Source organism: Gymnoscopelus braueri (assembly GCF_963280865.1).
Source record: "Gymnoscopelus braueri genome assembly, chromosome: 23".
NCBI lineage: Eukaryota > Metazoa > Chordata > Actinopteri > Myctophiformes > Myctophidae > Gymnoscopelus > Gymnoscopelus braueri.
The window spans coordinates 15,904,840-15,928,387 of record NC_137625.1 but is presented as its reverse complement, the minus strand read 5'-3'; the positions used below and the strand labels follow the sequence as shown (position 1 = coordinate 15,928,387).

At 39.4% G+C, this 23,548-nt stretch overlaps 1 protein-coding gene across 1 annotated transcript; it reads right to left on the bottom strand.

Annotated features, from left to right (window-relative positions):
• Positions 1-11,638: 11,638 nt before the first annotated feature.
• Positions 11,639-22,056, bottom strand: LOC308079499 (uncharacterized protein). The gene is made up of 5 exons (XM_080421031.1): positions 21,848-22,056; positions 16,775-17,375; positions 13,963-15,984; positions 13,802-13,858; positions 11,639-13,687 (listed from the first exon to the last, which is right to left on the bottom strand). Exons 2-5 carry the CDS (start codon positions 17,160-17,162, stop codon positions 13,632-13,634), a joined length of 2,523 nt encoding a protein of 840 aa, XP_080277157.1. The 5' UTR covers positions 17,163-17,375; positions 21,848-22,056; the 3' UTR covers positions 11,639-13,631.
• Between the last annotated feature and the right edge of the window lie 1,492 nt (positions 22,057-23,548).

The window sequence follows — 23,548 nt, the reverse complement described above, 5'->3', positions numbered from 1 at the left end:
TTGCAGGTGGAGCATGTGAGCAGGGAAGGCAGATTTGAATGTAGCGTGCTGCAGGTTTTCGAAAGGTTGCAGCACAATGCATCTTTGTTAGAGGCATAATGACATGACAACAATGTCATAATACAAAACACTTTGCAGCGTTTGTGCATGCATGACACATGTCCATGTTCTCATAAAATCCTGCATGTAATTCTGAATGGATTTCTGAATGGATTCAAATCTAATCTACAATGTCTGATTGTTAATTCCTTGTGTCAGTTATGTTTTTATCATCAGGAAATATACGGGTACATTTTTAAATGAGATTTTTGCTTGTTTATAGGGTCTATATTCTACATTGTGTCTAGGGTAGGCTTCGTGTTTGTGTCAAAAGACGCATTGTACTTCAATTGGTTTCTGAAATGGGCCCCAAAAGCCAAAGGCTGTCACTGTGTGTGGCTAGCTCATTTTAATGTTTATTCATTGATTTATTTTTTGCGCTGTTGAAGGTGTGGGGGAAATCTAGACGTTCAGTGAGTGATTTTGAGCTGAGCGGCAGGGAATAATTAGCCTTGTAATGTTCCAGCTCCCGGCCAAAGAAAAAAAGGCAAACAGGCCTGAATGCCAGACTGACTACTGTCTGAAATCAAATACAAATGAGATTTCCGGAGGGAGGGGTTTACCAGGCTAGGGAATAATATTGCTCAAATGCTCTGTTGACTCTTAAGAAAACCCATACACCCAATTAACATTTTATTAGGTATTATTCCATTAGAAATACATAGGGAGGGAGATAAATATCTGTATACAATACTACGTATCGCTGCCTTAAAACAAATCACACGGAAATGGCTGCATGTAAACCCACCATCTATTAATAATTGGAAAATAACAGTAGAAAATATTAAAGAGATGGAAAGAATTACTTACAAAATGAGAAACCGTGGAGATGAATTTGAAAGAAACTGGAGTAAATGGGACCCAGAAATACATGAAGTGTAAAAGTAGATTTGGGAGTACTGCAGGAAAGCTATCACCCCCCCTCCCTCCCTCTCTCTTCTTTTGTCCTCTTCTTCCTTTATTCTCTTATTTTACCTTTTTTATTTTTCCATTTTGTGTATATATTTTTGTTGGTATTTGTAATTTAAAAACTTTTTGTGCCTTTTTGCAGATAAGTTTCTATGCCACCTGCTCCTGTCTGTCTCTGAATCAGTTCCCATCCCACAATAATCGCCCTCTAGTGAGTGTAATGGATATTTTATATTGCCTCATTTGCTTGTTTGTATTACTGCTGGAGTAGAAGGTCTCTGTTGACAGTGTCAAAACTGAATTTGATTATTAGATATTTTCCAATGTAGAATCTTTAACTAGTCTAAGGACTTATCCCTCCATTCTTTATCCAGGTGCGAGCTATACTCCAGATTTTGGGGCGGTTTGGGTGGACTTGGATAGGACTGTTGATTATTGATAATGACTATGGCCACAATAATGCCCAAGTATTCCAGTCTGACTTGGCACAATCTGGTTTGGGTTGTCTTGCATATTTTGAGGTTCTGCCCTGGAACCATGACCCAGCTGAACGTCAGAGGATTGTCACATTGATGAAGAAATCCACAGCTCGTGTTGTCATTTTATTTGGATATGGGATCCATGTGGTTAATCTCATGGAGGAGGTTGGTTGAGTTATACTGAAATGAAGACATATCTTTATACTTTACATAACATATGTTGCAATGTTTTTGCAGGCATTTTTTAATTCCAATTGGTCAGTGGGACATCCATTTAAATGCTCAGCAATTGTGTATTTTTATACTTTATTATTTTGCCTTTCATACTGTATCAGTTCTTCTCTGCACAATAAGCAAACACATAATCACACCAATCACATACTGCTAACTAATTGTTATATTGTTATAATGATATTATTTCTGTTAATAGTTATATAAAACCTTGGATTATAGCTGAGCGTGTGCGTGCACACACGCACATTCACACCCACACACACACATCATGGAACTGTTGATTATACATAAACATAAATGTGTGTGTACCTAGTACCTACCGTTACTCCTGTATTAAAGAACGGGTAATTGGCTATATTAATAGCTCTTAATTATTCAAATGTAATCAGCCATTTAATAATTAATAATTAATATACCTGTCAATATATGTATCCTGAAGGAAGTGTAGTTATAAAACAATAATACTTTGAAAGACAGGGTTGTGTTGTTCCTTTGATTTTCTTAATTAAAATATATTATTTTATTACAAATAAAAAAAGAAAATCACATGCTAAAATTATGGAAATCAAGGATAAATGCAATGAAATGAATAGCAGTCAATAGAGCTCATGGTGAAAAGGAATAGAATTGAATAGGAATTAATTGACCTCAGCAACATATAGAAACATGGAAAACTACTTTAGATTCAAAATTGTTTTAGGGGCACTCATCATTCAACGAGGAAGTTCCTTTCAAGGACGCGTGTGCGTGTGTGTACATGCGTGCATATATATATATATATATATATATATATATATATATATATATATATATATATATACATATATAAACACACACACACACAAAATCAACAGGTGGTAAAACAGAACGTGACAGGTCTGCAATGGATAGCTGGTACGGCCTGGTCAATAGAACCTATATTCTGGACTCCTCACTTCATGCCATATCTGGGAGGCACACTGGGAGTTCGGATGCGTCATGGAGAGATACCAGGTCTCAAGGACTTCTTGTCAAAAACGCATCCTGACAATGACCCCGGCAACAGCCATGAAAATAGCATAGTGAGTCTTCTGTTTATTTTGGCATTCAAGCTGCAATTTCAAACTGATGTCTGTTTTTAAATACAAGGTATTTTACTCACGTTTACGTGTTTCTTCAGGTGAGGCAGTTTTGGGAGCACACATTTCAGTGTAAATTTGCACCCCTTCCATCAGAGTGGCTGGATGCTGGTGGAGGGGTGTGTACTGGACAAGAGGACCTAGGAACAGCAAAAACTACTCTTTTGGATGTGTCTGAGCTCGGGGGAGAGTATAATGTGTACAAGTCTGTGTATGCTCTAGCCCATGCCCTCCATGACATGTTGCAATGTGTGCCAGGAAGAGGGCCTTTCATTGGGCACAGCTGTGCCAGTTTGCAGACAGTAGAGCCTTGGCAGGTGTGATATAAATTCACAATTAATGTGTTAATGTGTCTAGTTACATTCTAAATTAAAATAATAATGAATATGTAAATGTAATATTGGTTAAACAATAAGAAATGATGCATTGTTTTACATAATAGGATAAAAGAGTGAAAAAAAGTCCCTCAATGTAACTACAGTATTGTTCTATACTGTACACTGTAGTTTTGTTTGTTTCTTTGTTTGTTTGTTAAAGTGTCTTATTCTTCATAATGTTTCTCATTACCATTTCTAGCTCATGTATTACCTTGAAAAGATCAACTTCACCACAGCACTTGGTGATGAAGTATCATTTGATGAGAATGGTGAAGCTTTAACCATCTTTGATATCATAAACTGGGTGTGGCTCCCTGATGGAAGCACAAAGATACTCAACGTAGGTCAGTTTAAGAAATCATCCTCCAAAGGTGAAGAATTCGTCCTTGATGAAGACAGAATCTTCTGGAATTTTGAATCCACAAAGGTCACTTTGACATCCTAAAATATCTACTGCCAAGCTCGTTAATTGATACTGAAATGATTCATTCTTACTTTTCCCTGTAGCCGCCTCGGTCAGTGTGCAGTGAGAGCTGTTCCCCTGGAACACGTGTGGCCAGAAAGAAAGGGGAACCTTTCTGCTGCTTTGACTGTCTTGCTTGCTCTGAGGGAGAGATTAGCAATGAGACTGGTAAGTTTACATGATGTAGCAATGCACAGTAGGTTATGTTCAGTAACAACGTTAAAATTAACGCTGTTACTGTAACGGAATACTTTTTTGGGTAACGAGTAACCTAACACGTTAGTTTTGCAATTAGAGTACTCACTGAGTTATCCATTCCCAAAATAATGGCATTACTTAGTTACTGTACATTGAGGACATTTAAGGAAAATCCATCCGACACATTTGTGATGTTTCCTGATCAATGGACAAGCTCATCTCTGTCAACGCCACGGAGACATGGATGTTGCACAGAAATTGGTGAGGGCCAGCAGTCTGTGGTGATTGCGTAATCATTCTATTCAACCAGAGCCGTATACGGCTCTGTATTCAACGGGTCACCACTTATGGTGTAACACACACAGGCTGACGGCAGGTCTTGCTTTTATTACAATAATTTGCCGCACCTATGAGACATCATGGCAGAGATTGAGAGAAGACAGAGAGGTTACCTTTTAATACAGTCGTGGAAGTATTGGATTTATAAGTGTTGTGGAGGCTCCACCTCCACAACACTTTGTTTTTACTTGATTTTGGTAAAATCATTCACACTATAACTTAAACCCAGGATAACACATTAAAGCATAAGGAAACACTTGTTTCCAATGTGGTCCTGCAGCTGCACTCTTGATTTTATGTTTATCAAACTTCCTCACAGAGGGGTTTTAATCGTCGGTAATGCAAAAATAATCTAACAAGTTACCTTTGTTAGAAGGTAATCCTGTAACGTAACGGGATACTTTTTAATGGCGGTAATCCTGCAACCTAACGAGTTACTTTCAAAAGTAACGTTACTGGCCTTTAATCTTACCCTCTTTGTTAGACTCTACAGAGTGCACCAGTTGTCCAGACGACTTCTGGTCCAGTCCCCAGCGTGACCACTGTGTCCCTAAGAGTGTGGAGTTCCTCTCCTACCATGAGGCCCTGGGTATCTCCTTGACAACCATCACATTGCTAGGCACCCTTAACTGTGCTATTGTCCTGGGAATCTTCATCTATCATCGGAGCACACCTATGGTGCGTGCCAACAACTCAGAACTCAGCTACCTTCTCTTGTTGTCCCTCAAACTATGTTTTATGTGTTCACTTCTCTTCATTGGCCGTCCAAGGCTCTGGACTTGTCAGCTGAGGCATGCAGCATTTGGAATCAGCTTTGTGCTGTGTCTCTCATGTATTCTGGTAAAGACTATGGTGGTGTTGGCCGTGTTCGAGGCCTCCAAGCCTGGGGGTGCAGACATTATGAAGTGGTTTGGTGCCATGCAGCAGAGAGGAACAGTTCTGACTCTTACTTTCATCCAGGCAACAATCTGCACAGCCTGGCTTGTGTCTGCCTCGCCAACTCCTCGTAAAAACACACAATACCACAGTGATAAGATAGTCTATGAGTGTGATGTGGGATCAACAGTTGGTTTTGCAGTGTTGTTAGGTTATATTGGTTTACTGGCACTCCTCAGCTTCCTCCTAGCATTCATGGCAAGGAATCTTCCAGACAACTTCAACGAAGCCAAGTTAATCACCTTCAGCATGTTGATCTTCTGTGCCGTGTGGATAGCCTTCATCCCAGCATATATCAGCTCTCCAGGCAAATATGCAGATGTGGTGGAGGTATTTGCTATCTTAGCATCTAGTTCTGGCCTTTTGGTGGCATTGTTTGCACCAAAGTGTTATATAATCCTTTTGAGACCTGAGAGAAACACTAAGAGGTCCATCATGGGTCGAGGTGCAACCAAGACATAGAAGCGTAGATACAATGACAATACATTTAGTCTCTGCAGGAAAATAATATGCTGTAATCTGTATGAAGGTTTCATAAGACTACCAATCAATATGTAATATAATATTTCGCCACAAATTTTCAAACGCATAATGGCCCAACTCTAAGCTCATCCTCCTAGATATGTTGTAACCAAAACTCTATGGTTGTTGTAACACCATGGAATGTCCTTTGTCTCTCAATCCTCCCATTCCATTGTTTATATACAGTATAATATACAATAACTTGTGCAAAATAAATCCATTCACTCTGTGACCGTGTTAATTTTGTCGACTGAAACTATTTCGAAAAATGTTTGTCAAGTACCTTTTTCCACTGACGAAAACTAAACAAAAACGAAATAAAAGCTATATGATGACTAAAACTGTCTAAATATGTTGACAATTTCGTCAACAAATACATTCTAGACTACCAAAGGAGGGACTAGTGGAGCAGAGATCCAGTAGAACTAAGACAAGTCATTTTATGCTTGCCAGCGCATGGGTGTCACGCTCCGAAAATAGCCGATCTACAACCTGATATGTAGATCCACTATTTTCAGCACACAGCTAAGTATAAATCAGGCGTTATGACGCCATCAAGGCCTGCCAACATAAACTTTAGTCGGCTAAATCAAACTGTAGATTTAGTTGGCTAAAATCGTATAATATGTTCACATAAACACAGGTCATTGAAGTGTTATAGAATCCTTTTGAGACGTGAGAGAAACACTAAGAAGTCCATCATGGACTTCTTAGTGTTTCTTAGATTATACATTCTTTCATCTCAGACTGGATTACTTTTAGTTAAATGAAACTCAGTCTACTAAAAGTAGTAATCCAGTCTGAGATGAAAGAATGTATAATCTACCATAAAGAAAGGTTGGTGAAAAGCTGATAACCCTCCCTTAAAGGGACAGTTCACCCCCAAAATGACTTTTTTCTATCGATTAGTCAACCCATGGAGACTTGCATTCATGGATATTCTTTTGTTTTTGTCGCATTCCTAAGACAATAATTTTATGACTGGCAGCGGTTCCGGCAGGAGTAATTTATTTTAAACCTACCGGAACTGCTGCCTACCGGTCCCATCCGCTGGTCATCAAATTATTAGCTTAGGAATGGGACAAAAACAAAAAAATATCCATGAAGTCTCCATGGAGTGACTAATTAATAGGAACATTTATTTTTGGGGGTGAACTATCTCTTTAAACACCAAGTTTGGTGATTTTAGACCTATGCAGATCTGAAGATTTGCACCTCTTCATTCTCTGTATTTCGGCTCCCCGCTATTGTTTTAGAAAATGATTGTTTCATTAGAAATACATGGCTAATAGATTAATTAGTCTATGTCAAATATAATAGCCCAAGTGTCTTGATGGGAGAAAAAAACACTTCAATATAATATATTGCACATTATGCCGGCTGCTGTTGAATAAAATTTATAAAATGATCACCGCAATGCAGAATTTAAGCAGTGTGACAATTTTATAATTATTTTGTTGCTGCATCAAGGATCTACAGTATGCAATGGTGGAAAAAGTACTCAAATGTATTACTTAAGTAAAAGTATCAATACTGCAATGTAGAAGTACTCTGTTACAAGTAAAAGTCTGGAATTCAGAATTTGCATATCGGTATCAAAATGTACTTAAAGTACCAAAAGTAAAAGTACTAACATGTTTGAAAATAGCAGATCTACAAGCTCACAACACGTCGCATTGTGAGCTTGTAGATCGGCTATTTTTCAAATAGCCTCGATATAAAATAGGGCTAAAGTGGCTAATGTATGTTTTATAAGTTAATAATTCATGTCTGCAAAGTAACTAGTAACTAAAGTTTTCAAATAATTGTAGTGGATTAAAATACAATATTTGCCTCTAAGATGTACTGGAGTAGAAGTAAAAGTACTGAAAACTGGAAATACTCCAGTAAAGTAAAAGTACCTCAAAATCTTACTCAAGTACAGTACTTGAGTAAATGTACTTAGTTACTTTACACCACTGACAGTATGTGAAGTTTAAGTGTTCAACTGTTCATGAATGTGATTATTTAATCAGTCTTTAAAACGACCGCCAGAGGGCGTTATTGCCTCATGTAAGTAATAGTATGTATGACCGTGACAGTCTACAGCACACTTCACGTGAACGTGCAGTTAACTTCCATGTTTTCAGTTCCGCCAGCAGATGGCGTCAGGTGACCTGTTTTATTACACGTACCAGCAAGGTCCCTGTCTAGGACAGTGGTTCTCAAACTTTTTCATATCGAGGACCCCCAAATTGACACTTATTAGCCCACGGACCCCCATCTGAAAAGATATGCCATTGACCTCCATAAGAGAAGATTTATTACGGCACTAGCAGTGATTCTCAACCATTTTAATTTCAAGGACCCCCCAGTTTGACATGCATTAGGGCTACGACGGACCCCATTTAACTTGTGAGAGTGTACAAATGGAACCAAATGGACCCGTTAGGGTCCATTTGGTTCCATTTGTACACTCTGAGTTACAGACCCATAAGGGTCCATTTGGTTCCATTTGTACACTCAGAGTTACAGTCCCTTAGGAGTCCATTTGGTTCCTATTATCATTTAGCTGGGGACCCCCTGGAACTCCCTCAAGGACCCCGGACCCCACTTTGAGAACCAATGGTGTAAAGTAACTAAATACATTTACTTAAGCAAGCACTGTACATAAGTACAATTGTGAGGATTTATTTTACTTTCCTTTACCAATTTTCAGCTTTCACTTCTACTCCACTACACCTCAGAGGCAAATATTATAGGCCTACTTTTGTTTGAAAAAAATATTGTTTGAAGACTTTAGTTACTAGTTAGGCCTACTTTGAGATTTGGATTATTACAAAACATACATTACCCACTTCAGCCCTACATTTCGGACATTTGAAAATAGGCAATACTGAATACTGATTGATGCCAATACTTTTGTGCTTTTACTCAAGTCAATTTTGAATTCCAGACTTTTATTGTAAGGGCGCGCTCCCACCGCACTTTTATTTTACCTCTGGGGCAGAATCTGATGCTTTGTCAATGCAAATGCGTGGATTCCTGGTTCAAGAATCCACGCATTTGCATTGACAAAGCATTGGCAGATTCTGCCCCAGAGGTAAAATAAAAGTGCGGTGGGAGCGCGCCCTAACAGAGTATTTCTACATTGCCGTATTTATACTTTTACTTGAGTCAAAAATGTTAGTACTTCTTCCATCACTGAACATGAGTTTCTAAGGGTGTTTGGTCACCACAAGTCACCTGCTGTCCAGTGGTGGAAAAAGTACTCAAATTCTTAAGTAAAAGTACCAGGCAATACTGCAATATAAAAATACTCTGTTACAAGTTAAAGTCCACAATTCAAAATGTGAGTAAAAGTACAAAAGTATTGGCATCAAAATGTACTTAAAGTACCAAAAGTAAAAGTAGGCTACTAAATATTTGAAAATAGCTGATCTACAAGCTCACATCGCAACGCGTTGTGAGCTTGTAGATCGGCTATTTTCAGCCTAGGTATAAAATAAGGTTAAAGTGGTTTAATGTGTGTTTCATTATATCATAATGTATATCTGAAAAGTAACTAGTAACTAAAGCTGTAAAATAATAGTGGAGTAAAAGTACAATATTTGCCTCTGAGATGTAGTGGAGTAGAGGTAAAAGTATTGGAATTGGAAATACTCAAGTAAAGTACAAATACCTCAAAATTGTACTTAAGTACAGTACTTAAGTAAATGTACTTAGTTACTTTCCACCACTGCTGCTGTCCAACATGTTGGTCCAATATCTCCCACAGGTGTTCAATTGGGTTGAGCTCTGGTGACCGCAAAGGCCATCATAGCATATGATTCCTTAGCTCTGGTCCATAGCGGTGAAGGAGTTCTCCTCCTTCCAATAGTGTAAAGTACATTTACTCAAGTACTGTACTTAATCACAATTTTGAGGTACTTTTAATTTACTGGAGTATTTCCAATTGTCTATACTTTTACTTCTACTCCACTACATCTCAGAGGCAAATATTGTACTTTTACTCCACTACAATTATTTGACAGCTTTAGTTACTTTGTAGATATACATTATTGCATTATAAAACACACATTAACCACTTTAGCCCCATTTTATACATAGGCTATTTGAAAATAGCCGATCTACAAGCTCACAACGCGCGTTACTTGTGAGCTTGTAGATCTGCTATTTTCAAACATTTTTAGTACTTTTACTTTTGGTACTTTAAGTACATTTTGATATCAATACTTTTGCACTTTTACTGAAGTAAATTTTGAATTTCTGACTTTTACTTGTAACAGAGTACTTCTACATTGCAGTATTGAGACTTTTAAGCAAAACATTTGAGTACTTTTTCCACCACTGACCAGAGCTAATGATTCCTCAAAACATTCAGTGACCCCTTGTAACCTGTAGATGGGGCCATTGTCATGTTTGTAATCCATTAAGCTCCATGAACAAAATAACAGGTCTGCTTGACCAGCAATTATAAAGTATTATGATACATTACACTCGACATTATATCAATGACTTTGTGCTGATTATTATTATAATTAGTTATTTAACCGTGCATTTAACTGCAATACAAGCACTCTTTAACATAGTTGTACTGTAGGCAGGCCTGGAATTTCATCTTTTTAGGGGCAAGGCCACTTGGCTTTGTCAATGTTTTGAGGGCACAAAGGCCAAATACAAGGCCATCAAATAAAACACTGATATTAAGTCCACTGAAATAATACATTTAATTTAAGTATTTATATTAAATGTAATTAAATTAAGAATTTGTATGAATTCAATATGAAGCATAACTATCAGTGAAATAAATAAATGTTTATACAAACTCCTGAAAAGGAGTTCAGAAGTTCATATTCAAATCAGTCACTGGACTGGTTTGAAGATGGGGATGAGACCTGAGGAGGAGTTAGAATTCAGAATCTTGACAGTGAAATAAAAACGGTAATTCTGTACTCTGTCTGATGACCTTGTGTCCTGTAACTGTTGGCCCAAACAGCGGGTGTATTATTACTGCATGTGAGTTTATGTTCCGTTTGTCACAAACTCTCTCTCAGAAGTCACAGACTGTCTTGAGTTTTCTTTGAAGCTGGCAGAGGACCTTGATGTAATGATGCATTTTTAATCATCCTTTTTGTCACCCTTTTTGGCAATCTATATACTCTTGCAAGGGCCTAGTTCAGTTGCATTATGTCCTTCTCTGACCACAAACGGTTCATGTCTGTGAAGACCACAGGAAAGAGACAAAGGAGGAAACTGTTAACCCATTTAGACCGAGAAAGTATCCGTGTCATTTTAGATATACAAGCTCATAGTGCAGCACATGAGCTTGTAGATCTGCTTTAAAAAAAAAAAATCATGTACAATATTTAGTTCCAGGGATCTCCAGAAGCAAAGATTTGAGTTAAAAATGTTGTTTAAAAAAAAATAGATGTATTCAAAGATTTGCACAAAATGTTCCGAGATTTTTCAAAAATAGCATACAATACAAGCATGTATATCTGCTATTTTGGAATAGCCATAAGTACAAAATAATAATCTTAAATGACACAATATGCTTTCCCGGTCTTCATGGGTTAAATACAGCTGGGGGCAGTGTGGATGGGGCATCAAGGCCAGATCATTTCTTGAAGGGCAGAAGGCCAAACTGTGGGGCAACGGTGGCCATGGCCTTCATGGCCTCCCTGAAATTCAGTGAGGTCAGTCAGTTAGTAGAGCACCCTCCTTTGGACCAAATGGTTCTGGGTTTCTATCTTTATCACCAGCACCACCAATTCAGGCTGGGTTCCTACACGTTTTCCATTTCAATATTCCATACTGAAATCTCCAGACATTTCAGTACATTCTTCAGACCATATTTGACAGCAGAGTACAACAACTGCAGTAAAAAATAGTCAGTCTACAAGCTTGCGACTTGTTGATCAGCTATTGTTCCAATTTTGTGAAAGTGTTTTAAAGATTTCACCAATGACATGACCACAATAGGGATGTCAGGTTGAAAGTGGCACCAAGCACAGGCAATGCCAGAACAGTGCAAATTCAGTTTGTCATATGAATTTAAATAGCTTCATACGTTCAACCCCTACACTGATACTATACCATACAGCTATTACCTATGTGCAATTCACCAAGGAACTAAATTCATAAGATAACTAAGATACATTCATGGCATCAACAACACAGTTACCTTGTGCAGTAAAGTTCAGTTTACTTTTGTCGACTCGAGAACAAGACGATGGCATAAGAGCTTAATAAACCAGGAAACAAGTGAAGTAGCCTATCAGCTCAACAAATCGACGACGGCTCATCGATAAAAACATATCAATACTAATGTGAGCATTGAGCAAATATCCAATGAGTTGAGCAATATGTGTATATTGTCCAACCCTGGAACAGGAAAAACAGAAGATTTAGCTTTAAAAAAAAACATAAAACCACCTAAGTCTTAGATATTTTTTCTCTATTAAAAGCAACACCCATCTGTTAACATCTTTAAAAATGGTTTTGGGTTTAATGCATCAAGCAGTACAGTACACTTGCATGGAACCGGATGCATTAGTTATGTTTCTCTAACCTGGAAACCAGACGAATCTGCCAGAGAAAATTAAAAAATTGCCCTCTGCAGATTTGGTCGCTTGGTTGTGATTGGATTCCGTTGCCTCCTAAGTTGTGGGGCATCAATCAGGGTCCAGTATGCAAATGTAGGCGGGTCACCAGAGGATTTTTTTTTTAAATCAGCTCCTTGGAAATGCAGGTTCCACACACAGATTCCAGACCAATATCTACGCAGAGATATTAGTCTGGCTAACATGTCAGGCTAATGTTTCTCCACTCAGTTATGAATTATTTTCCTTTAACTGTCTGTATGAAGCTGTACCCAATTTAACATAATAAGCATCACAAACACTCAGTTAAGTAATAATACAGTACTTTAAAAGTAACAAAAACAATAATAAAACAACATGTACTGAAATCCACACAGGTGCCAAATAGTTTCAATATGAAAAGAAATGTTCTCATTGGGCTTTGTAGCAATATGAGATGCATCACAAACAATCAATAAAGTAACAGTACAGTAGTTTACATGGATTAAATAAAAATAAAATGTCATGACCAAAAACATGATTTGTTAAACAGCGTGAAAGGAGCCCCCCACACACTAGTGCTGTTTCATAAACAATTAGCACAATATGTAGAATTCTGGTGTTTTGGTAGCCATACAGCCAACGAGTTGAGAAAAAAGGATTGTCATTTTGAATTTTAAAACAAAATTCCAGATGCCAGAGGGTTAACCTTTGCTTTTATGAAATATCTGGGAACATAAGGATTGTCTGGTAGATTGAACATGCATTCTATTGCTAGTTTGACCACTTGAAATACTCTTTTAACTCTTTGACTGCCAGAAATAAAATACAAATTTTGCCACGCACTGCCAGCCATTTGAGTGTTTTCACTCACCATTGAAAAAGCGAGCCGCCGCGATAATCCGTTCCATAGTTGTGGCCAGTTGAATGTAGGCTGTTTTCGCCAAAAAGCAACACAAACAGCTGAAAAGCCATTCTCTAAGATCGAATGGACAGAACGGGCTGTTTGTTTTGCTCTCCTTCACAGAGAGCCAAACGGTGACCCATAGGCGAGCGATCAGGGCATATAGTGGAAAAACCACTGAAAACACAAATCTCGTCATTCTCGGGCCATAGCAAAATATGACGAGAAATCGTTGGCAGTGAACGAATGAATCTTAAAATAACGAATTAGGCATGGCATGCTTTCATAGAAGACATGCCGACTTCTATGGAATCCTTATGACAGAAATCAGTCGTGGCGACTGAGAACTTTAATCCATGAGTTTAAAAGTAGAAAACACCATGTACTCAAATCCAGGCAGGTGCCAAATAGTTTCAATATGAAAAGAAATGTTCTCATTGTCCTCATCTTTGTAGCAATATGAGATGTGCTTATAAAGAGGAGCCAAGGACTAATCCGACGAGTCTAACTCTGAATTGGTTTCTCGAAGTCTGTTGGGGTTGAAACCTACGACACAAACGGGAGAGAATAAAGGAAATGGGTTACAACATCAAACACCTCAAACTAGCACAGTTGGTTTAGTCAAGAACAAAAGGGGAAAAAAATTATTCCTCTTCATACCTCTTGGCAAATTCTTCTTATTTCCCCATTTGTAATTTGCAAGACCCTTCGAGTCACCTGCAATTAGACAGATAAGTCAGGCACTTCCAGTCAAACTCCATACATTAAAAATAAACAACATGCTTTTTTCAACAATGATGAACAAAAGAAAAAACACATACTTTGTTCGGTCGGATGTATGGGGGTCGACTTCCTTTTGGTCTCACCCCTGGCCTCCTCCATGGTCTTCTTCCTCAGAGGGTGAGCTGATTCATGAGAGTTGTGTCTCTGCCTGGGAGCGGATTCATGAGAGTTGCGTCTCTGTCCGGGGGCAGATTTGTGAGAGTTGCGTCTCTGTCCGGGAGCAGATTCGTGAGAGTTGTGTCTTTGTCTGAAAGTGGGGCCACGGTGTGGGGGTCCTGGCATAGTCCTCATCTTCTCTTCAACCGTTTCCACGCTGGTCATCTTACCTGTGGACTGGTCTGGTGTATACAGGACACTACATGCATCTACCAGTTTTTTCCTTGCCACTTGCCTCCCTGAGGTTGCAGAAGATGACATTCTGGAGGCGCCTAAGGCAGATGGGCCTTGCTTGGAGACCGGTAGGCCTTCTCTGGGTTTAAAAACATTTGCTTTTGTAAGAGCTGAACTTTTTCTGGAATTTGAAGGCTTTTCTTTTGCCCTGTCAGAATTTACAGTGGATTTAGAGGAGCGTTGTTTTGAGAAGGACGCCTCTCTGGATTTGAAAAGTCTTAAGGCTCCAGATTCAGGACGGCATCCTCCCGAGTCATCCTCTTTGTCCTTGTCATCTCGGTTTTTGGCTTGCTTCTTTTCAGAGTCATTCTTTGGAGTTTCCAAAATGGTCTTATATACCCTTTGGCTCTCTAATTCAGGTTCATGTGAAATGCTCCTGCGTAGAGGACTTGATGCAGCGGACCCGTTATCGTGCTCACCATTCTCATAATTAGATAATGACCTATGTAAAAGCGGTGAATTTGATCCCTCTTCCCAGCATTGCTTGGAAACTGTTAAGCGGTTTCCTTGTAGTGGGGACATTGAACAATCAGAGCTGTTTTCAGTTTCAGAGCTGTTTTCAGAAGAATTGGACTGTGGACTTCTCTGCGGTGTACGAGGTCCATCCTCAATTTCAAGTGAGATTAATCCTCTATTTTGGCAGTCAGCTGGCGTGTTGTGGTGTTGGTAACTTTCAGCCTTTGATTTGGAGTAGTCAGAGACCATGTTTTTACTTTTTGCAAGTTTTCGTCTCTTCACTTTTCTTCGATCACCTTTTCTCTCAAAATAATCAGAGTCAGCAGAGCTGTCCTCCATGGACACTGGGCTTTGGGGCATTGGGTAATTAGAGCCATTTTCAGTCCTGTGCTGTGGACTTCTCTGAGGTGACGCTCTATATGAAAGTCTGCTCCTGGCTGGTGCAATGGGCACTGCCGTTCCAGTATTAGACTGATCAACCTCAAAACCATGGATACGATCAGGGGCTATCCCCAGCTGTTTAGCTTTTGCTTCCTTAAAGGATTCCATGTTCTCAAACACTTCCAGCGGGGCAGAAGCTGGTGCAAAAACCTTTGAACCGACATCTGGGGGTATATATTTCCACGATGATATCCCAATAGGACCAATGCAATCCCAGTCATCATCTTCCTCCTCATCTTCGGTTTCATTTTCGAATTCGAAACAATTATCTTTGGGTTGCAGGAAGCCCACGGCATAGACTGCGGCAGGATTGCAATCGACTCTGTATACAGAGGGTAGATCAGTGGTGTCCTTTTTTATTTGCTGCAACTCTCTCTGTCTCACACACGCAGGACATGGCTGGCACTCAAAATCACCATCATCAGTTTCAACATAAAATGGACATTTGCAGGATGATTCTAAAAGACTCTCTCCTCCATTGAGTGGATTCATGTCCATTTGTGGACTTTCTTCATCTGTAACATCTTCATATTGGTCTGATTTAGTGTGGGTGTCCGACTGCCCTTTTTGTAAGCAAGATATCTTCAGGGCTTCCTTACGTGGGAGGACTATCATTTGAATTGAGGAGAGGATGTCTGGTGAAGGCATTGCTGCCTCTGGTTTCCCTTGCTGCGATGCATTGGGTACTCCAAGATCAGTCATACAGTACAGATCCTCCTCCTCCACCTCTTCTGCCACAGGTTTTATGCTCCAGGTTCCTTCTTTCCCCATCTCTGGTAGGGTACAAAGCAAAAAACAGAAACAAAGACGTTAATAAATGTGTTTGTTATCATGAGCAACAATTATATTCAGTTAATTTGTTGCCAAAACAAACTCAAGAGTCATACATGTAAAATTGTATATACAATTTACTCATTGTATTTTTATTTGATTTTTGGGGGGTCCCCAAATGACAGTAAAGTGATAAAGTGAATTTATGGACTTTTAAGACCTTTTTAATAACCTTGAAAAAGTTAAATGAAAAAAGATCATAACTGCATCAAAAGTGATCAACATACTATAAAAACTGGTGAAACATTGACCAAATTGTGAAATAATATAAGAAAGAGGCAACAAAATAAAATAGCCGATCTACAAGCTTGCATGGCGAGGCGTTGAGAGCTTGTAGATCTGCTAATTTCACCATATTTATCTGTGGAACCGACTGAGTCAAACTAAATGTAATGCCTCAACTCCTACAATTCCAAGTGGTTATCAGGGTGGGGGGGTCCCCGGTTTAAATTAGATTATTTTGGGGGGTCGCGGCCTGAAAGGGTTGAGAACCACTGCTCTAGTACACTGGTTCTCAAACATTTTCATGTCGACGACCCCCAAATGTTTAAAATATGTCATTGTAAATAGCCGATCTACAAGATAAAATAGCCGATGTGTACAGGGTTAAAGTAGTTAAACTGACTGTGATATTATCAACTAATTTTGGCGGGGACCCCTTAGAACCTCTTCAAGGACCCCACTTTGAGAACCACTGCTCTAGTAAGCCATTTACAGCAGAGACCGGTATACCTGATGAATGTTTCTCGGGTCTGGATTTTGTGTGATCATCCGTTTCATCGTTCTGAGACAAGGGGGTGTTTTCGTTGTCTTCTTTTGAAGCACCCTCTTCATGCCCTTCACCGTCAACCGTGGAATCACAGGGGATCACAGGGGAGCTGACTCTCTCTGGGATGTCCCCCGTACTCGTGGAAGATGACACAATCACAGGGGAGCTGACTCTCTCTCTGATGTCATCCGTACTTGGACTTAACATCTTCTTATTATTATTCTCTGTAATTTGTCTTATAACAATTGCCAATATCTGATCATCTGACGGAGGAATGTATCCTTGTGGGTAATGAGCTGGGTAATGAGCTGGATACGGCACAAAAGGTCTATCAGAATGCTCATTCATCATTGTCTTATCGAGTCAAGCTTGCTGATGATTTATCCCCGTCCGTTAATTCCGTGTCTAATGATAAATTATTCTGTGTGTCCAGGTTATTCTTTGGCCTAGATATGAGGTCATCAGCATGGCGTGGTGATGTAATCATTCCATGGATAGTCCCCCTGTTGCTCCCACACACCCCGACTCTTAGAAGTGATCTGGACAGCAGCAATCTTCTTTGGCCTATAGATCAAAAACAGAAATAACATGTATTGTAAGTATGTGACAATAAAAACGTTATCACTGAAATAATGCAAGGGAAAAAAACAGGTGCGCTTCCTCTGGATGCCTTTTTGTTTAGGCAGTATATATAAATTGGTTCAAATACCACCTAAGTGGAAAAAGCAGCACTCCAAAATTAAGGCGGCAAGACTGGCTCAGATAAACATTATTTATTGAAAACGCTTGACGTGTTTCGGCCTCAGCCTTCCTCAGAGCAGATTTTTTTAAAGTCCACTGAAATCATATCTCTTGTTTAAGGCCCTGAAATGCCAAGCAGACTTGCAAGAACTAACAGTGACTACAGCAACTAATCAGATCACTTTGTAGCACCTCACGTCTCCAGGCAAAGACTACAGCTGCTGGATGGCCAGTAGTGATGGGTGGATCAATACTCCGCATATAGATAGATATAATATAGATCTATATGAGATACTCATTTGGAATCGATGCCTGAAAGAATAAACTAGATGCCATGGTCTGTGATGATGGTCCACTCAAATGTGTAGCCATTCCAATAGCTTTTTATGTATCTATTGGTATGCCCTGCCCTTGATATCAATGAAGAGTTGTTTGCCGCTTGCCAGATCTTGGACTGTGTAGGCTACTTTGATAAAATGATATAAATATAATGAAAATAAAATAAAAACAGGAATACTGGTTATATGAAAACTGTATGACTTGATTCATCCCACAATACTTATCGTCTACGTTTAAAAAACGTGAATATTCGCAGCCGGTGAGATCAAAGTGTTGAACTTGTAACTCTTTTTCAGTGGGTCTGAATGGAGCCTGAATGGATATTATGCGTCCCTACTGGTAGCAGCACTAAATAATATAACTTTAGTTTATGAAGACAAGATGGAGCCATCTTCCATGGTTAATAAATACATAAAAATGATTTACATAAAAAAAATCACACCCTGTGAGAAGTGGGCGGTGTCTTGCTAGCTAATCACAATACTGAATGGAGTCAACCAATCATGTACAAAAGATAAATACATTTATTGAAACACTCTTTCTGATGGACGAAACCATAACTTGAAAAAAACAAATATTTGGTTTTTTTCAAGTTATGGTTGCTTATATAGGACTATGCACATGTGTCATGTAACACTGGCCAATCACAGTCCTGAATAGATTGTGATTGGCCAATCACAGCGCAGGATAATTCTACAAATTTCCTGGGCCCGGATCACAGCGCAGGAAAATGTACATTTTTCCAAATCTCACTTATAGGGGCGGTTTCACCGCCCAAAAATCAGCAGCGGTGGTCACATTTCAGCATATAACTAATAAGGGAAACACTGTGGGACAATATGATGCAGCATATACAATGCATTTATGAGAATTCACGAATGGCTGCATTCATTACAGATACAGATCATACACATGACACAAGCGTTCATACTTGCTCTGCTTAACACTTGTCGAAGTGTGTGTGTGCTGCTCTTGTTAATGACAGAAATCTGACCGAAATCTGATGGAAAGTAGCTCATTTTGATTATAACGTTTTAATCTAGCAGTTGTCGGTGTAAAATGTATCCCAATTGAGCAACTACGTGGTCAGACCAGCAGTTATCATCAGCCACTGGAGTTGTGTGGTGGCGTTTACCTACAGAAACACACTGCTCTCTCACTGTATTTTGGTGTTTTGACTGTTTGTTTTGGTAGACTAGACGGGGATGTCCAATATACAGCGAGAGGGCAATGTGTTTCTGCAGGCAAATACACCACCACACTACTCCAGTGGCTAATGACGGCTGGTATAGAGGGCAAAGACAGGGCAAAGTTAGATCCTATGCTTTTAATGTTATGCAAATTACAAGCGTACTTAGCCGGGCCACAGCCAATAACCACGTAGCAACTGTGGAACACGACACCACTTCAGATGGACAGCAGTTTAACCCGACTGCTGAATGCAGTCGTGAATATCAACGTTTTAATCTAGCTTGGCACTCAGCATCAAAGACTGGATTGGGGGCAAGTCCCTGCACACATACTAGCGTCAGGGCAGAAGCGTAGCCACCGTAGAGCCAGGGCAGTCAGCTGCCTGCCCAATTGAACTCTTGCCTGCCCCTGAAAGACTGACCGAAGAACATAAACAAAAACACTTTGCCCCCTGACGTCTCTGCTCAACGATAGGACGACGGGCAAAAAAATTACCTTCCTGTTGCTGTTGGAGCATCCATTACTGTTAGAGCATCACAACAATGCATGCAAGATTTGCATGCAGAAGTTTGCATTGCAACATGTTGACTACTCAAAATGTAAATCCTGGCTACACCACTGGTCTAGGCCAGGGATGTACATGGCTGGGGGATGTACTTATACACCAAGCCACCTCACGCTACAGAAACAGGAAATAGGCTCCTGCCGGCCTCATGGCAAGGCAAGGCCTCCTTACACTTGCGTGTTTGATGGGTTCTGTGCATTACATGAGGCAGCATACAGTAAGACAGAGAGCATATTCAAACAAGACATACATACATACATGGTTGTAGGTTTTACTGTCAGTGAAGGTGTTATGGTTTGTCATATAGACCTACTGCCTATCCCATCTGTAAACATTTTAGATTGTTGGTTATTTAATATTTAACCCATGCAGCCAGATGTATAGCCTTCTTAAATCTATCTTGAATAAAGGCTGTTCATTGTTTGTTTTTTTAATACATTTCATCCATAGACCAGGCTGTATTCCCTCCCAGTTCACAAATGGAAATAGTTCTTAATAATTAAAGGGTTTTCTTTTCCTTGGCACTGTCACCCAAATTATTTCTCAGGGGGTGAAAAGTTGAGCCTCTGCTGTAAAATGCATGCAGACAACTTATTTTGATTCATGCTCTGTTCAAAGGATTAGCTAGATACTCTGTTGTTATCTTGCACATTGTTATCTTGTAGATAGGCCATTTCCGGCGCGCAATTAATAGGCATAAAATCACATGAGGCATGCAGGGGAATTACCCCTTGCTTACTATCCCGCGGGAGCCATTATTTACGGTCAGTGGTGTAAAGTAACTAAGTACTTTTACTCAAGTACTGTACTTAGGGTACATTTGTAGGTATTATTACTTTACTGGAGTATTTCCAAATTTCAGTACTTTTACTACACTACATCTCAGAGGTAAATATTATACTTTTACTCTTAATTATTTGAAAACTTTAGCTACTTTCTAGATTTGGATTATTATCACAAAACATACAATAACCACTTCAGCCCTATACATTTTGGCCATTTGAAAATATCAGATCTACAAGCTCACAATGCGTCACGATTGTAGATCTGCTATTTTCGAAAGATGTTTATAGTTATACATTTGAAAACTTGTGAAATGGGACGTTCTGCATAATGAGTACTTTCTACTTTTTGATAGATACTTTTGTACTTTTACTTGTAACAGTATTTCTACTTTCACATATTTTAGTACTTTTACTTTATGTACATTTTGATACCAATACGTTTACACTTTTACTCAAGACAATTTTGAATTTCAGACTTTTACTTGTAACAGAGTACTTATACATTGCAGTATTGATACTTTTACTTAAGTAACACATTTAAGCACTTTTTCCACCACTGGCTACCTCTACGCCAGACTCAAAACAAGTACAAAACTTAAGTTTTTAGTGCGATATTCCCTATTCCACAAATAGCCTACACAAACAGCAACCATCCTATCCTACCTACACACTAGCCTCATTACGAACCTCTCACTCCGCTTTACAATACATACATATATATATATATATATATATATATATATATATATATATATATATATATATATATATATATATATACATATATATATATACATATATATATATATACAGCTTTACAAAACATACAGCTCCGAGCTGTACAGCGGAGTGAGAGGTTCGTAATGGGCCTATCTACACACCCACACACCCACGCCAAAGCAACAACACATTAGTAGGAGACATAATTGTAGCCTACGTACAATCCTACGTAGTCTAACATATACACACACACACAATTCCACATTATTACATTCAAATCACATTGATAACAGTCAGTCGGTCACACACACACACACACACACACACACACACACACACACACACACACACAATGTGCTTTAAGTCTATTAACTACTTTAGCTCGTTTTCTTCTTCCAAGCGTCGGGTGTTTATCGCCCAAAGGACAGCCATGACATTACCGTCAGTCCACGCTGTGCTGTAGCCCCTACGGAACCGAGAGGCTAGCTGTGCTGCTGCTTCTCTTCGTGCTAACAAAGTTAAAACCACCAACACAGACTGAGATAAAAGTTCAAATGTGGGTCAAAAACACACGTTTTAAAAAGGGGTCAAACCATGCTGCCTATTTGCTTCGATCGTGACGACGTGATATAATTCCTTTAAAGTATGGTTTAAAAGTACACGAGACTTGCTCCTTGTTTTTCTTCGAGCGTTACCTTTCTCTTCCTTTTTCTTTCCTCTTCTTGTTTTTTTTCCTCCGCTGCAAGTTGTATTATTCCAGAGACTGGCGTTGTTATTATCCAACTCCAACTGTAGCCTACCTCCGAAATATCCAAAATAATCCAAAATATCCAAAATAAAAACAAGTAAATATATTTAGTTATTATTATCCACTTCACTGCTGCTGCAGATCCTGTCGAGACGTTTTACGTTAAGAGAGCAGCGTGAGCGTTACAAGTAGCAACGGACTGGAGCTGAAGTACTGTAGGAGGAGCCTGTATCAGTAGGAGGAGCCAATATCTGGCAGCTCCCCTTTCTTTCAACTACCACTGCCAGACACCCTGATTTAAAAAAAAAAAAAAAGTAACTAAGTCAATTTACTCAAGTATTGATTCGATCAATAAAAGAAATGAAATGTAAAGTTAACTATTATTTTATACCTATGCTATTTGAAAATAGCAGATCTACAAGCTCACGTGTGGCATTGGTACTTTAAGCTCCCCGCGCTCCCACCGCACTTTTTTACCTCTGGGGTGGAATCTGCCAATGCTTTGTCAATGCAAATGCGTGGATTCATGGTCTTGCACATTTTTTCCAAGAATCCACACATTTGCATTGACAAAGCATTGGCAGATTCGCCCCAGAGGTAAAATAAAAGTGCAGTAGGAGCGCGCCCTAACACCTTGAACAAGAAATCAGAACACACTACTACAGATCCTTCAGAAATTGGTATCCCCCAAGCTCCGAACTAGCATCCATGGAAATTTCCCCAACTCAGGAGGACCCCAGTATTCTGAATGCAGTGGAAAATGTGTCCGAAACCTCTCCCCTTTATCATGATCGGATCCATAAACCCTATTAAAACTTCAAAATCTAAACACACCCCAGAACAGCTTTTCTCCTTTGGCAAACATGAAATTCAATTGGGCGAGGACTATCACATGAATTGTACTTATCCAAGTGATGTCTCACTAACCAAGACTGTTTCCATACTAGTAAGCAAACCCCCAAACCAAAAAATCTAATGTGTGGCTGCATCCTACAACCCTGTCTCCAACCCTGCCTCCATGGGGCGCACTTAAAAGTGTCATGCCTGATGGATCGCTAAGGCTAGCAGGCACAGAGGCACTCCATCCACTTAAACTAACAAAAGGGAGACTTTCCCAAAAGACTAATGGACCGGTCTGGTGTCATGAGTGGGACATGATCAGACTAGCATGGAATGGCCAGACTAATATCACTGCGTAGATATTAGTCTGGAATCTCTGTGTGGAACCTGTATTTCCAAGGGGCGAATTAAAAAGATGCCTCCGGTGATAAACCCGCCCCATATTTGGATACTGGGCTCTGAGTGATTGGTGCCCCACAACTTCTGGTGCAGGGAAATCCAATCCCAACCGAGCGGGGCCAGATCAAATCTGTCGAGGTCAAAACTTTTTTTGCACTGGCAAATTTGTCTGGTTTCCAGGCTAAGATCAGACAGCCTGGCCTCTCATAGGAAAACAGTCTACAGCAGGGGTCTTCAACGTTTTTCAGGCCAAGGACCCCTTAGCAGAGAGAGAGATATAGCAGGGACATAAAATTGTGTTGCAGATTAAACATTTTCATTGATTTCATAGCTTCCTTGACTTGTGTGTTGGATTCATGTTAACGTGTGTTTTCAGACAGTTAACCACTTAAAACCTATTCTTAGAAAA